The 16,525-nt window shown below is 44.0% G+C and overlaps 2 protein-coding genes across 4 annotated transcripts in view; one reads left to right on the top strand and one right to left on the bottom strand.

Moving 5' to 3' along the window:
• The window catches only part of LOC144684068 (acidic mammalian chitinase-like), an 80,018-nt gene extending 74,042 nt beyond the window's left edge, over nt 1-5,976 (bottom strand). Inside the window, exons 1-3 of the mRNA XM_078547783.1 lie at nt 5,952-5,976; nt 5,035-5,064; nt 2,561-2,765 (exon numbers count right to left, since the gene is read on the bottom strand). Of these exons, the coding sequence (XP_078403909.1) occupies nt 2,561-2,765; nt 5,035-5,064; nt 5,952-5,976 (260 nt within the window). The remainder of the gene's footprint in view (nt 1-2,560; nt 2,766-5,034; nt 5,065-5,951) is intronic.
• Nucleotides 5,977-10,910: 4,934 nt separating this feature from the next.
• Nucleotides 10,911-16,525, top strand: part of LOC144683474 (uncharacterized) — a 43,123-nt gene continuing 37,508 nt past the window's right edge. Inside the window, exons 1-2 of one of the 3 annotated variants that reach the window (XR_013577265.1) lie at nt 10,917-11,228; nt 15,847-16,040. The gene's annotated coding sequence lies outside the window, so the exon portion shown is untranslated. Of the gene's footprint in view, nt 11,229-15,846; nt 16,041-16,525 lie in introns of all 3 variants that reach the window. The other 2 variants (XR_013577267.1, XR_013577266.1) reach the window with 2 other exon arrangements.

The following is a 16,525-nucleotide window of genomic DNA, read 5'->3' as shown; positions in this document are numbered from 1 at the left end:
TAGGAATCGTGCAATGAGTAATTCACCTTCTGGGTCCCCAAAGCCTGTCCATCATCTACAAGGCACAAGTTAGGAGTGTGATGGAATACTCCCCACTTGTCTGGATGACTGCAGTTCCCACAACACTCAAGAAGCTTGACACCATCCAGGACAAAGCAGCCAGCTTGACTGGCACCACATCTACAAACATTCACTCCCTCCACCACTGATGCACAGTAGCAGCAGTGTGTATCATCAAGTTGCATTGTAGCAATTGTAGGCTCCTTCGACAGCATCTTCCAAACCCATGACCATTACCATTTAGAAGGACAAGGACAGCAAAAAGATGGGAACACCACCGCCTGGAAGTTCCCCTCCAAGTCACTCACCATCCTGAATTGCAAATATATCGCTGTTCCTTCACTGTCGCTGGGTCAGAATCGTGGAACTTCCTTCCTAACAGCACTGTGGGTGTACCTACACCACATGGACTGCAGCAGTTCAAGAAGACAACTCACCACCACCTTCTCAAGGGCAATTAGGGATGGGCAATAAATGCTGGCCCAGCCAGCAAAGCCCACATCCCGTGGATGAATAAAACAAATCCCCAGTCGGTTCCACTACGTATTTCCCCAAGAAACTGTCATGAAAACATTCTACAAAGTCATCTTCCAGATCATTCTTGCCAATTTGATTGCCCCAATCTATATGAAGGTTAAAGTCCCCCACAATTATTAAATTTCCTTTGTTACAGGCTCCAATAATTTATTGTTTAATGGTCTGCTCAACCGTATAACTACTGTTGGGGGCCTACAAACTCCCACCAGTGTTTCTGACTCCTGCTCTTCCTAATTTCCACCCAAACTGATTCTACTTCATGATTTCCAGAGGCCATATCCTTTCTCACTAATGTTCTTATTTATCCTTTACTATAAGGGCTACCCCAGCTCATTTGCCATTCTGTCTGTCTTTCCAAAATATTGTGTATCCTGGAATGTCTATTTCCCAACCTTGATTACCTTTTAACCATGTTTCTTTAATAGCGATTAGATGTAAATGATTTACTACTAATTTGTGCCACTGGTCTCATTGCAGATGCTTCGTGCATTTAGATAAATAACCTTTAATTTCAGTTTTTTACTTCTATTCCCTGCAATGACCTTATTCCCTGCTGTACATTTTTTGTTAAACTCTCTGGCCCTTCCTGCCCCACTCTGCTTGTCTTTACCCATCACTGTACTGATCCAATACTTCAAACTTTCTCTTTGGATTATTAAGTGACCCTTAACCCGAACCGTCCCAACCTTTTCAACTTCTCCTCATTATAGAAACATAGAAAATAGAAGCAGTCATTTGGCCCCTTGAGCCTGCTCCACCATTCAATATGATCATGGCTGATCCTTTATCTCAACGCCACACTCCCGCTCTCTCCCCATACCCCTTGACACCTTTAGAGTCTAGAAATCTATCTATTTCCTTCTTAAATATATTGACTTGGCCTCCACAGTCTTCTGTAGTAGAGAATTCCACCCTCTGAGTGAAGAAGTTTCTCCACATCTCAGTCCTAAAAATGGCCTACCTCATAGCCTATCACTGTGACCCCTTGTTCTAGACCTCCCAGCCAGGGGAAACATCATCCCTGCATGCAGTCTGTCCAGACTATCAGAATTTTGTACATTTCAATGAGATCCCCTCTCATTTTTCTAAACTCCAGTGAATACAGGCCTAGTCATCCCAATCTCTCCTCATACGACAACCCTGCCATCCCAAGAATCAGTCTGGTATCTGGTGTCGCTGAAATCCCTATTTGGCAAGTATATCCTTTCTTAGGTAAGGAGACTAAAACTGCACACACTACTCCAGGTGTGGTCTCACCAAGGCTCTGTACAGCTGCAGTAAGATGTCCTTGCTCCTGTACTCAAGTCCTCTCGCATTGAAGGCCAACATGCTATTCAAGTTCCTCATCCCTGGTAACATCCTGGTAACCCTCCTCAGTGCCCTTTCTAAGGCCTTTAGCTCTTTCGAGAATTGTGATGCCCAGAAGAGTCCACAAAATTTCAGCTGAGGCCTAACTAGTGATTTATAAAATTCTAGTATGATCTCTTTGCTTTTTATATTATATTCCTCTATTTATAAACCCAAGCAACACAGATACTTTTTTAAACCAGCTATCAAATTGCCCTGCCATCTTTAGAGATTTGTGTGTATGGACACCAAGATTCTGTGCTTATCTACTCTTATTCAGTGACTAATTTAATGGATTAATTTTGTTGATTTTGCAAGTATCCTTTTTTCTGGTGAAAACAAACCCAGCTTTCTTAACTTTTTCACATAACTTCAAACTTCTGATAACCAGAATCATCTTTGTGACATCCATCCAGGGCAAAGTTCTGGAGGTCTGCTGGCAAAACCCTGAACTGTACTGCAACAATTCAAGGCCTCAAGGATAAGTGAGAAGAAATTGAGGACGGGAAGGATGGAAGGATATGAGAACATGAAAACATTCAACATGAAAATTAACCACAGATTAAGAAAATCTTTAGCACATAAATGAGCAGTTGAGAAGTGTATTTCTACTCACCTTTTTTTGAGATCATTGAATGATTTGTAAAGAGCTTCATCATTCCATTCAAACGTAGTAATTTCATGGCTTTCATTCATGCTAGCAAACGCATAAATCAAATGGGTGCACATAAAAGGATCGACTTTATCAGGCGTGTATCGACCAATTCCAAGTCTGTATTGTGCCCAGTTTGTGAAATAACAGACCAGAACTAAAGTATTACCTAAAAAATAGAAAATAAATTATGTTGTGATAAAGCTTATCAAATTTCCCAGGACAAAAAATCAAGTTACATATTTGACCATTTGGAAAGGAATGCTATGGTGGTTTAAAGTCCAGTCGTGTGGCAAAGATTTAAAAACCTTTACAAATTTCCTTCTATAAGATACCTCTTAAATATACCATTGGCAGAGATCAACGCTTTTTAAAAAAGCTCAAAATAATTAAATTTAAATCAAAATGTAACCACCATGCTTGACGTGCAGTTTTAAGAATTGATTGTTTAATAAGTTACAAATTTTTAGGAAATAGATTACTGAGCTATGATGATGAGTGGTAGCTCTTGCATTGAACAGCAACACCGTAACTTACTCAGTGGCAGTTGGAACAACAGGATGAATCCCACTGGAAAAGAAAATAAAAAATTATTTCATTTTTCCACCTTTAATGTTGCAAAAATGTCCTAAGGCTTTTCATAGACATGATAGGCGCTGAGCTGAAGGAGGAAATATTAGAAGTGGCCCAAGTTGATCAAAGAAATAGACTTATGATCTTAAAGGAGAAGGGAAAGGTGAAGAGATGGTGGATTTAAGGAGAAAATTCCAGAGAATGGTGGTTGATTGAAGGGAGAGGCCATAAGAGGCCAGAGTCAGAGGTTAGGAGAGCTTAGCTGAGGGGGCTGGTTTTAAGAATGAAGAGGTTAAAGAGGTTACAGATATAGAGAAAGCAAGGCCATTAAGGGATTTAAACAGAAGGATGAGAATTTCAAATTGGAGGTGTTAGAGTATGGAAACCCTACATGAACATTGAATCTGTTAGATGTTCCTTGTCCGGCACCTCAATCTGCAAAAGAGTAGCATGATATATTACTTTGGCAAATAAATAGGTGGTTGAAGGGAAAATAAATAAAAGCATATGGCAACTGTCTAAGACTGGACCAGACTGCTGACAACCTTGGTGCCATAGTTGACCTCAGGATGAGTTTCCTGCCACATATTCATACCATTACTAAGGCTGCCCTTTTCCACCTCCATAATAAGGCCTGACTCAAGCCATGCCTCAGCTGTTGAAATCCTCATCCATGCCTTTGTTACCTCTAGACTTGACTATTCCAGCACACTCCTGGCTGGCCTCCCATGTTCTATCCTTTGTAAACGTGAGGTCATCTGCTGCTGTGTCCTAACTCAAGTCCTGTTCACTCATCATCCCATTCCTAAAGGGGCTATGTATTGTTGTTTATGATTGTTTCTGAATTCTAATTGATATGTAATTCAATATAAAAAGGGCTGGCTAGCACCTCCATTTACAATATCTCCCAGAAAGAATGGGAGTTCCTAATGTGATTCAGGTTTCCAGCCTAAGGAACTCCACTGCTCCTTTGAAATTTCTCAGCAGGTCAGCAGTCATGGATGCAAAAGAAAGCTGTGTTCTCCTTAGTGCCATCCAGTCAATGTTTACTCCTAGTCAAATAATGCAGGCTATATGCCAGGTGCTCTACAAATCAGAAAATACTGAGGAAGTCAGGGTTTAACCAACAAATTCGCCTACTTGGTAAGGACATACAGGGCTACAGTTCCCTCAAACATGACATTCTTGGATCTGCTAACTTTAATAGGAGTAAGATTCAACCTTATGTAAAGAAGTTGTACAATTGAAAATGTCTAAATCGGTCTAAATTGCAAAGCTGGCCGACTACTGCAAGACATGGTGCCTAAAACCGAGCATCGATAAAAGAGTCTCTAGCACATTCTACCTACACAATTCCAGCACTAAGAGGGAACTGAACATCACCCTGGATGACCAGAGACTGAAGCATGATGCCACCCTGTTTACCTAGCTGTCACCTTTATCAGAACCCTGACATACAGACAACACCTCATCAAGACTGCAGAAAAAATTAAAACCCGCAATAACCTACTCAGCCAATTGGCTGGTAGCTCATGGAGGACACAAGCCAAGACCCTAAGGACTTTTGCTCTTGCCATTACATACTCAACTGAAGAATACTGCGCACCAGTACTGCACAAATCTACTCATACCAAACTTATCGACCTGCAACTCAACTCAGCAATGCACATCATCACAGGTACTCTTCAACCAACTCACCTGCTCTGGCTCCTAGTCCTGACCACATTGCCCACCTCCCACCCGCAGGAAGGCAATTGCAACAGGGAAGCGACTGGAGAAGGTCCACTCCAACCCAAGCCATATTAAAGGACCTCCTCAACCCACCAGCAGTATGTTTTCCCTCACACCACCCCATTTGGTTAAACCCACCGTGCTGTGGAGTAACAGTTGAGGACCTATGGCAGAAGGATTGGCAGGAGAAAACATCTACAAGAAACACTCTCTCATCGTATGCCCCACTGTTTATCCACTCGGCTTTGATTTCCACAGCGACAGTGGCCCTTTTAAACCCTTTCAGGACAGGCCAAGGCCTCTGTGCAGCCACTTAATATCAGTGGGATCACCAAGACCATCCAGGCTGCAGCTGTTGTGCAGCTCAAACAATGACTCACATTGTCGAGGAGCATCCGCTTATTAATCTTGAAGGTGAGCTTAAAGAACTCCATCTAGCCACTGACAAGGCCATGGCTAGGCTCTGTGACTATGCCCACACCACATAAATAAATAATGTCAAAGCAGAACCCAATGCTCTGCACACTGCCTATGGTAAAGATACAGGAAAGTATTTTACAGTCATTGTTTTAAATCTTTGTTTTAAAATAAATGGGCAAGATCACAGTCAGATTCAATTTCTAGTGAGTCCTTTTTAATGAGTACGGTAATAAATTAGACAAATATGGAAAAAAAAAGGAAATGTATGGCAAAATCTGTCACAAACTATCTGTTAAAACAAATACAAAAATACAAAGGCAATTAATAAATATAAACACATATATACCATTAATATGCTGTTTTAAGATTGAAGTTTTGTTGGTGGTTGGCCCTGGACACTCTCCAATGAAGTTAGCTATTTGTTTCCTCCCCTTTATCTCTGCTTTTGTTCTGTACATCACTGCCACCAAAAGGTTGGTGATGCCAAAGCACATTCACAGTGCAACATCTTTAATTTGCAATAAATATATTCACAACAAATAACTGCAATAACTCTCTTCTCATATAATTCAAAGTTTAGGTATATATTGTTCAATGATTTTTTGGATCTAATTTTGAAAATTGTACTTACCAATCAGTCTAAATATCATCCCCATGTTGTGACTCAGTTAGTTAGCGTCTTTGCAGCTTTATGCACCGATATCGTTGATTATACTGTAGTGTAGCTGGAACCAAGCAATATCTTCACATATCCTACAACATATATGATTATTAGTTGCATATAAGCACCGATTTGCAATTAATTTGTGGGGTGAGCGTAGAGAGGGGAGGCTGGAGGAGGCTGATATGCAGCTATTAAATTTTGTACTCAAACCTCTTGGAATTATTTGTGAGTGTACATTGCAGCAACAGTGGGTAATTTCACAATTTGCTGATTCTGAGCATGAGCCAGGTACCCTAGGCAGAATCACAAAGATTTGCACACCACTCACAGTAAAGATACAGGAAAGAAGTTTATAGTCTTTTTGTTTAAATCATTGGCTATGTTAATCATTCAAGGGATGTGGGCTTTGCTGGCTGGGCTAGTATTTATTGCCCATTCCTAGTTGCCCTTGAGAAGGCAGTGGTGAGTTGCCTTCTTGAACCGCTGCAGTCCATGCGGTGTAGGTACACACACAGTGCTGTTAGGATTTTGACCCAGCAAGTGAAGGAACCGCGACATATTTGCAAGTCAGGATGGTGAGTGACTCGGAGGGGAACTTCCAGGTGGTGGTATTCCCATCTATTTACTGCCCTTGTCGTTCTAGATGGTAGTGGTCGTGGATTTGGAAAGCAACACTCACCATCCTGACTTGGAAATATATCGCTGTGCCGTTACTATCTAAGGAGCCTTGGTGAATTCCTGAAGTGCATCTTGCTACTATGCATCGGTGGTGGATGGAGTGAATGTTTGTGGATGTGGTGCCATTCAAGCGGGCTGCTTTGTCCTGGACAGTGTCAAGCTTCTTGACTGTTGTGGGAGCTGCACTTATCCAGGTAAGTGGAAGTATTCCATCACACTCCTGACTTGTGTCTTGTAGATAGTGGACAGGCTTTGGGGAGTCAGGAGATGAGTGACTCATTGCAGGATTCCTAGCCTCTGACCTGCCCTTGTAACCACAGTATTTATACGGCTAGTCCGGTTCAGTTTCTGGTCAATGGTAACCCCAGGTTGTTGATAGTGGGGGATTCAGTGATGGTAATGCCATTGAATGTCTAGAGTCGATGGTTGGACTCCCTCTTATTGGAGATGGTCATTGGCTGGCACTTGTGTGGCTCAAACGTTACTTGCCACTTGTCAGCCCAAGCCTGAGTGTTGTCCAGGTCTTGCTGAATTTGGACATGGACTGCTCCAGTATCTGAGGAGTCACAAATGGTGCTGAACATTGCGCAATCATCAGTGAACATCCCCACTTCTGACCTTAGGATGGAAGGAAAGTCATTGATGAAGCAGCTGAAGATGGTTGGGCTGAGGACTCTACCCTGGGGAACTCCTGTAGTGATGTCCTGGAGCTGAGATGACTGATCTCCAACAACTGCAACCATCTATCTTCCTTTGTGCTAGGTATGAGGTAATGAGATCAGGAGCTGAGTGGCCCTGGCGGAACCCAAACTGGACGTCAATGAGCAGGTTATTGCTAAGCAAGTGCCCTTTGATAGCACTGATGATGACCTCTTCCATTACTTTACTGATGATCAAGAGTAGACTGATGAGACGGTAATTGGCCGGGTTGGATTTGTCCTTCTTTTTGTGTACAGGACATACCTGAACAATTTTCAACATAGTCGGGTAGATGCCAATGTTGTAGCTGTACTGGAACAGCTTGGCTATGGGCGTGGCAAGTCCTGGAGCACGTCTTCAGTGCTATTTCTGGAATATTCTCAGGGACCATAGCCTTTGCAGTATTCAGTGCCTTCAGCTGTTTCTTGATATCATATGGAGTGAATTGAATTGGCCGAAGATGCGCATCTGTGATGCTGGGGACCTCCGGAGGAGGCCGAGATGGGTCATCCACTTGGCACTTCTGGCTGAAGACTGAAGCAAATTCTTCAGCCTTATCTTTTGCACTAATGTGCTGGGCTCCTCCATCATTGAGGATGGGGGTATTTGTGGAGCCTCCCCCTCCAATGAGTTGTTCAATTGTCCACAATTGGTCTTTCCAGGTCAGTCGTAAGAGTCAAATATGGAAGAATAAATGAAAATTTATGGAAATGTCAGTCATAAACCAATTATTCTAAAGGAAAACGGTTCCAAATCAAATGCAATTAAAAGTCCTAAACACTTATATTAATAAGCAGTTTCAAGATTGAAGATTTGTTGATAGTAGCCACATGGATGTGTTTCTGACATTTCAGTTTTAGACAATTAACATTCCTATATTAATGGCTTGGATTCAGGGATAGAAGGTACTATGGCTAAATTTGCAGATGACACCAAAATAGGTGGGAAAGTAAGTTGCAAGGAAGAAATAAGAAATTCACAAATGGATATGGACAGGTTAGGTGGATGGGCCAAAATTTGGCAGATGGAGTTTAACGTTGATAAGTGTGAGGTTATCCATTTTGGTCGGAAGAATAAAAAGGCGACTTAGTTTTAAATGGTGAGAAACTTCAGAATGCTTCAGTGCAGAGGGATCTGGGTGTCCTCGTGCATGAATCGCTGAAAGCTAGTATGCAGGTACAGCAGGTAATAAGGAAGACAAATGGAATTTTGGCATTTATTGCTGAAGGAATAGAGTTTAAAAATAGGGAAGTGTTGTTGCAACTGTACAAGGCATTGGTGAGACCGCACCTGGAGTACTGTGCAGTTTTGGTCCCCTTACTTGAGGATGTAGTTGCACTGGAGGCGGTTCAGAGGAGGTTCACTAGATTGATTCCAGAGATTCAGGGCTTATCTTATGAGGAGAGATTGAGCAATTTAGGCCTATACTCGCTAGAGTTTAGAAGGATGAGAGATCATTTAATGGAGGTATATAAAATGCTAAAGGGGATAGAAAAAGTAGACGTGGAGCGGATGTTTCCCCTTGTGGGGCATTCTAGAATGAGAGGCCATAGTTTTAGGCTAAGGGGTGGTAGATTTAAATCAGAGAATGAAGACTTTTCTCAAAGGGTCGTGAATCTGTGGAATTCACTACCTCAGAGTGCAGATGCCAGGATGCTGAATAAATTTAAGGAGGAGATAGACAGATTTTTAATTAGTAATGGGTTGAAAGGTTATGGGGAGAAGGCGGGAAATTGGAGTTGAGGCTGAAATGAGATCAGCCTTGATTGTAATGAATGGCAGGGCAGGCTCGAGGGACTGAATTGCCTACTCCTGCTCCTAGTTCTTATGTTATGTTATTATGTTCTATTTTTAAGTTTAACGTTTTTCTTGCACTACACCCACCACTAAAAATCCTGATATCTTTGTACCTCAGGGGTAAATTTCTTGGTTTTTCTTCCTAACCTCTTTGCTTGTACAAATTCTAACTCATCCAGATCTCTGCTGCTTTTGTTATCCCAAAGTCTTGCACATCGATCATTTGCAGCTCTCCATTGGGTCACTGTCCTCTATATTGTCAAAGTGCTTGTCTTCATTTTCAAATCCCTCCATGGCCCACACGCCACCCAAAATCAGTGTAACAGCTCCCAGCTTCTACTTTTCTAGGTCTAGAAGGGGGAACCAAAGTGCATGGGTGGAAAAATCTACATGACACTATTTCCCTGTACTCCGGAACTTTTTTAAAACTGCCTCAGTTCACTATTTTTTTTAAAAAGCCTCAAAACCTGCTGCCCACAGCTCAATCTGGGCCACTACTTAAATTATTTAAAAACGAATCCTCAGATGGAGAAACTGTTATCAGTGGCAGCGGAGGTTAGTAATCAGAAAATGCAGATTTAAATGAACATTGTAACTCCTGACAACACAGTGAAGCTCCTTAAAATCACTGGCTTAAAAAAAAGCCAGAGGGAAGATGAGATTTTTTTTTTTAAAACTCAGACATGAGAACACTTTCTTTTATACAGCGAGTGGTTAGGATCCTGAATGCACTGTCTGAGCGGCAGATGGTCGCGGATTCAATTGTGCCTTTTAAAAGGTAATTGGATAAGCACCTTAAAGATAAAAAAAAAACAGGATTATGGGGGAGAGGAACTAGACCACAGAGACGCCATGGACAGGACGTGCAGAATGGCCTCTTGTGCTTTAACCATTCTATAGTTCTGTGACTTTTAAGGGCCTGGTGAAAACAGACTCAATAATAGTTATCAAAATAACCAGAAAGGAATATCAGAAGAGGGGATTGGATCTTGGCTTAAGGGCAATAATGCCAGGCTATGGGGGCAAGCGCAGCTGGAGCATTAAATGGGTAGCTTTCAAGAAGCTAGCACGAGCACCGTGGGCTGAAAGGCCTCCACCTTTACTGCCCAATTCTCTAACTCTATCCATCCGCTTCTCCTCCGCCTGTGTGGCTTCTTCTGATATTTTTCCTTTTTTAAAAGCTAGAAGCAGGCCGGATTTCTTCGACGATTTTCGGTACCTACATTTACCAACGGGCGGGACTGAGGTTCTTTTTGCTCCTTTTGCCTCAGTGAACGGACAACCGCGTCCCGCCAAAATGCGACGCCTGCGCAATGCGGGTTGGCTGCTGCGTGCTGGCCGAAGTACAGGGGGAGGGGGAGGGGAAGGGGAGGGGGCGCAGCAGGAGGAACGGTGGCCATGGCAGCAGCGGGGGAAACTGCGTCCAGTGGGGAAAGAGCTGGGGGTGGGCTAAGGCCGGGTGCGGGGCTAGTAGCTTTGGGGCGGTAATTAAGGCCAATGGGGGCGGGGCTCGGGACGGCGAGGGCGGAGCTGGGGACCGTGGCGGCGAAGGTAAAGCCCATGGGGGCGGGGGCTATGGGCGGCGTGGCGCGCGACCAAGGCCGTTGGGGGCGGGGCTAAGGCCGAGGGCGGGCTCGGGGCGGGGCTAGGCCGATGGGGCGGGGCTAGCACCGGTTGGGGCGGAGTTCAGACCGGTTGGGGCGGGGCTGGTGGCGGTGGGCGCCACGTGGGAGCGCGTCGTGCGAAGTCAGCGCAGTCGCAGTAGTAGCGGTTCCTGTGGAGGGTAAGGGAAAGTTGCGTCTGTTAAATAAACGTCTGTCACCAGCTTCGTGGACCTTACCTCTCACATCCTTCCCTCAATGCACGGGAGAGTGAAAACATCGCCATTATTTTTCTTTCCAACCCTCTCTCCTTGTACTCTTTCACCTGTTGCCCGTCAAGAAGTTGCGTCAATCGGAGAAAGGGGATGGCTTGTGGTCCACCTCCTGACGTCCAATCCCAGAACAGGCAGGAGACCTCCTCAATAACAACAACTGGAAGGACGAAATTTCCCAACGAAGAGCACAAGATGTAAGTGAACCCCGATTAACTTTGCATCTAAGGCCGGCTTTTAACCAGATCGAAGAAATGCTGATAAATCAGAAGGAAGCATTCAGTGGGCTTTTTTTTTGACACCTCCAACCCTTACCTTATTTAGGGGTTATAATGTGTTGACTGGTGTTTACAGGTGGTGATAAAGGGAAAAAATACAAATTCTTTCCAATTACTGAACCAATTTCATCCATACAAAAGAAAAAACGCATTTATGTAGCGATTTTTCACGATCACTGGACAGCTCAAAGCCCTTTACAGCCAATGAAGTACTTTCGAAGTGTAGTCACTTCATTATTCTTTCATGGGGTGTGGACGTCGCGAGCAAGGCCACCCATTTGTTGCCCATCCCTGATTGCCCTTGAGAAGGTGGTGGTGAGCTGCTGCGTTGAACTGTTGCAGTCCATCTGGTGTAGGTAGATGCACACTGCTGTTCGGGAGGGAGTTTCAGGATATTGATCATGGAACAGTGAAGGAATAGCGATATGGTTCCAGGGCAGGATGGTGTGTGGCTTGGAGGCAAAGCGACCAACCGTGCTGGATTTTACGGGATCGTCCAGTAATTTGCCTTACTGTCTCGTGTCCCATACGTTGGTTGCCTGGGCGCCATTTAGGGGTGGTCTACCGGCACTCTCAGTCCTGAGTCCGGGGGGGTGGGGGTGTGATGATGGTGGGAGGCACGGGACTGCAGCGGTAGCACTCTCTGGCCCAAGTCGGGGGGTGGGGGGCGGTGGATGTGGGGAATTGGGTGAATGTGTGTGGTGGTGGCGGCACTCTCAGAACCAAGTTGGGGGTGTGGGTGGTGTGTGGGTCTGACAGTGGTCTGAGGAGGAAAAAGATTTACTAGGCCTGTGGGTTAGGCGGGGGGGTTGTAGGATAGAATTTAATTGGGGGAAGGGGGTTTCTGAAGAGGGGCTTCAGAGTGGGTGAGGGAAGGGAAGTTGGGCAGAGGTTTGTCAGGACCGTTGGGGAGCAGTGTGGAGCATCGGCAGAACAGCGCGGAAGTTTGAGGGAGCATTGTACTCGGCGTTGATAGAGTCAAAGAGGCAGACTGTAAGTAAGGTATTTTATATGTGGAATGTTGTAAGGGCATAGTTTTGTATTTGGGCGACTCTTTTGAGCCTCCCCAACCCTGCCAGCATTGTCCACGCTGTTTCTCCAAATGCCCCAGCACCCCCCCCACCCGCCCCGTGAGTTTTTTCACAGTTTGTGACCCTTCTTGGAGGGGAACTTGGAGTTGATACTGTTCCCATGCGTCTACTACCCTTGTCCTTTTTAGATGGTAGAGATCGTGGTTTTGGAAGGTGCTGTCGAAGGAGCATTGGTGAGTTGCTGCAATACATCTTGTAGATGGTACACACTGGTGTCACGATGTATCAGTGGTGGAGGGAGTAAATGTTTAGATTTGTGGATGACGTGTCAATCAAGTGGGTTGATTGGTGTCAAGCTTCTTGAGTGTTATTGGAGCCGTACTCATCCAGGAAAATGGAGAGTTTTCCATCACATTCCTGATTTGTGCCTTGTAGTTGGTGGATAGGCTTTGGGGAGTCAGAAGATGAGTACTGGCCTCAGAATTCCCAGCCTCTGATCTGCTCTTGTAGCCACAGTATTCATATGGTTGTCCAGTTCAGTTTCTGGTCAATCCCCAGGATGTTGATAGTGGGAATTCAGTGATGTTAATGCCATTGAACGTCAAGGGGACATTTCTTGTTGGAGATGGTTATTACCTGGCACCAGCCGGAATGTTGTTTAGGTCTTGCTGCATATGGGCACAAAGTGCTTCAGGAGGCAGTTGATAAGTTGTAATGGTGCTGAACATTGCGTAATTATCAGCAATCGTCCCCACTTCTGACCTTAAGATGGAGGGAAGGTCATTGATGAAACTGCTGAAGCTGGTTGGGCCTAGGACATTACCTTGAGGTATTGCTGCAGCAATATCCTGGGACTGAGAAGATTGGCCTCCAACAACCACAACCATCTTCCTTTGTTCTACATATGGCTCTAACCAATGGAAAGTTTTCCCCCTGATTCCCATTGACTTCAATTTTAACAGGGATCCTGGATGCCACACTCGGTCAAATGCTTCCTTGATGTTAAGGGGCAGTCACTCTTGCAGTATAAGGGTTGGCACATATGGGGTTTATGTCGGACTGAGTGCAGTAACGTCCACACAGTGATGTAAGAAGACGTAACCCCAGTCCCAAGGGTCATTGTGGTGTTGAGCAGAGATGGGTTAAGACCTAAGCACAGAGAGAGCTCCTCGCTAGTACCCTTTACTGTACATGTGTAAATAGTTCTACTTGTTAATAAAGGCTTACAGTTAACCCACTGAAAACTACAAAGACTTCTTTAAGAAAGACCATTCTGTAACGAACACCCTCTCAACAGCTCTCACTCCCCCTTCTAGAGTTAAACTTTTTTGTCCCTGATTGGACCAAGGAGGTCATGAGTTCAGGAGCCAAGTGGCCCTGGCGGAACTCAAACTGAGCATCAGTGAGCAGGTTATTGCTGAGTAAGTGCCACTTACTAGCACTTTCAACCATCCCTTCCACCACTTTGCTGATGATTGAGACTGATGGGTTGGTAATTGGCCAGATTGGATTTGTCCTGCTCTTTGTGGACAGGACATAGCTGGGTGATTTTGCACATTGTCGAGTTGATACCAGTGTTGTAGCTGTTCTGGAACAGCTTGGCTAGGGGCGCCGATAGCCCTGGGGCACAAATCTTCAATACTGTTGCTGGGATGTTCTTAGGGCCCATAGCTTTTGCAGTATCCAGTGCCTTCAGCTGTTTCTTGATATCACATGGAGTGAATCGAATCGGCTGAAGACTGGCATCTGTAATGCTTGGGAGCTCGGAGGAGACTGTGATGCATCATCCATTTGATCCTTCTGGTTAAGGATGTTTGCAAACGCTTCAGCTTTGTCTTTTGCACTGATGTGTTGGGTTCCCCTGTTGTTGATGATGGGACTATTTGTGGAGCCTCTTCCTCCAGTTAGTTGTTTAATTGTCCACCACCAATCACAACTAGAGATGACAGGACTGCAGAGCTTTGATCTAATCTGTTGGTTGTGGGATCACTTAGCTCTGCCTATTGTATGCTGCTTCCCCTGTTTGGCATGCAAGGAGTCCTCTGTTGTAGCTTCACCAGATTGACACCTCATTTTTAGGTTTGCCTTGTGGTGCTCCTGCACTTTTCATTGAACCAGGGTTGATCTCCTGGCTTGATTGTAATGGTAGAATGAGAGATATGCCAGGCCATGAGGTTACAGATTGTGTTGAATACAATTCTGCTGCTGTTGATGGCCCACGGTGCCTCATGGATGCAAGTTTTGAGCTGCTAGATCTGTTCTGAATCTGTCCCATTTAGCACAGTGGTAGTGCCAGGCAATGCTCAATGACAGAACAAATAAACAGTTGCAGAGGTATGGTAAATAGAGTGCTGAAGGTTAGGGAGTTGGAAGTTTGAAAGGACTGTTGTAAGTGGCTTGACAGAATTTTTTTTCCGGGGCAAAGTAGGCTAGTGTAGTGATGATGAATACAAGGAGGTGGTTGGAGATAGACAATTGCCGATCAAGATTATGCGAGTAGAAAGGCAATGGGGATGACGAGGCTGAAGAGGTGGCTATTGTAGTAGAAGGGTCTGGTATATACAGGGTTAATGTGGGACTAAATACAGTATCGCCCACACAGTGATGTAAGAAGGCACATGACCCAGACCTAGGGTGAGTGTGGTGTTGGCCAGAGTTGAGATCAGACCTAGGATGGAAATGGCTCCATACCTATACCCCTTTACTGTATAGTTGTATATGGTTACAAGTACTTAATAAAGACCTGCTGTTAACTTACAGAAGAACAAAGACTTCTTTAACAGACATGTTCTTCAACCAACACATTCCAACAGCTTTGAGTGTAAATAGAAAAGGTATATGGAGAGAGAGGCAGTACAAAATTTGCTTTTGGAATGGAGCAGCATCTTCAGTCACTAGCTGCAGTTGGGCTGGCCAATGAGAAGATTATTAATGAGAAAAGTGGCATCCATTGCCCAGGTTCCTTATAGTAACATGTCAGATGATGTATTGTAAACTTTTGAACTTACTGCTCAGAAAATAAATGTCTAAAAGATTTCAATATAAAGAAGAATGCTTGACATGCCCTTAATCACACTAAAGATATGTACTCCGTATGTAACTCTGAAAACTGCAATTACAAACACTAACTGTTTTAAAAATGTGGCGGTCAAATTACCTTTAGAAGCACACCTGATGGGAAACAGAATGGCCAAAGAAATTGCTAGAAAAATATTTCAAGGTACCTGCCATAACTAATGCGTATATAATCCAGCAATTTATGAAGAAGAGATACGCTATAAGTTCTGATTTTTCACAAGTTGATGCATGATTATATTTGATAAAACTGAAAAAATTACCATCTTATCATGAATCTTCCCATTACAGTTAATTGTGTGTCATGATGTTTCTGAATTTTTTGGTATTAATATGGATTAATCTCACTGCAACCATTTAGGGCTGGTAATTTGTGTTATGAGGATCCTGCTAATGATGTGATTTGTTGGCTTGACATGCCACTCACCTAGGAGAACCAGAAAGGGAAGAAAGAAACTGGACACAGTGTTGAAGATGCTGGAAATCTGAAATAAAAACAGAAAATGCTGGACATACTGAGCAGGTCAGGCTGTGGAGAGAAACAAAATCACCAGTTCAGGCTGATGAACCTTGAAAAGCAAAATATCGCTCACATTGCGGCCGCCTCTACAGTGGGAAGACCAAAGTAAGACTGAGCGACTGCTTTGTGCTCAGTCCGCAAGCATGACCCTGAGCTTCCTCTCACTTGTCATTTCAATTTTCCACCTTGCTCCCACTGCACTTCCTGTTCTTGACCTGCTACAATGTTCCAGTAAAGCTCGATGCAAGTTGGAGGAACAGCACCCAGTCTTTCGACTCGGCAATGAACATTGAATTCATCAATCTTAGATCATGATCTCTGCTTGCATTTTGTTTTGTTTTTTTTTGCTCATTTGGTTTCTTCTGGTTTGTTTCTTTGCATGTGGACATCTGTTATCCAGCCATTCGCATCTCATCTAAACACATATTTTGTTTCTTTACTTTAGCCATGATCACTCCTTGTGTCATATTTTGTACAATGAAATCTTTTATCATTTAATTTCTCCTGTCCTCCATCCTAACACAGAGCTTCCCCTTTGTTCTTCTTCCTCACTTTCACTTGCTCAAAACCTACTACATTTCTACCTTTCC

The sequence above is a fragment of the Cetorhinus maximus genome, chromosome 8, assembly GCF_964194155.1.
Source record: "Cetorhinus maximus chromosome 8, sCetMax3.hap1.1, whole genome shotgun sequence".
Taxonomy (NCBI): Eukaryota; Metazoa; Chordata; class Chondrichthyes; order Lamniformes; family Cetorhinidae; genus Cetorhinus; species Cetorhinus maximus.
The sequence above is the reverse complement of the archived record's forward strand: the minus strand, read 5'-3'. Positions and strand labels throughout refer to the sequence as shown.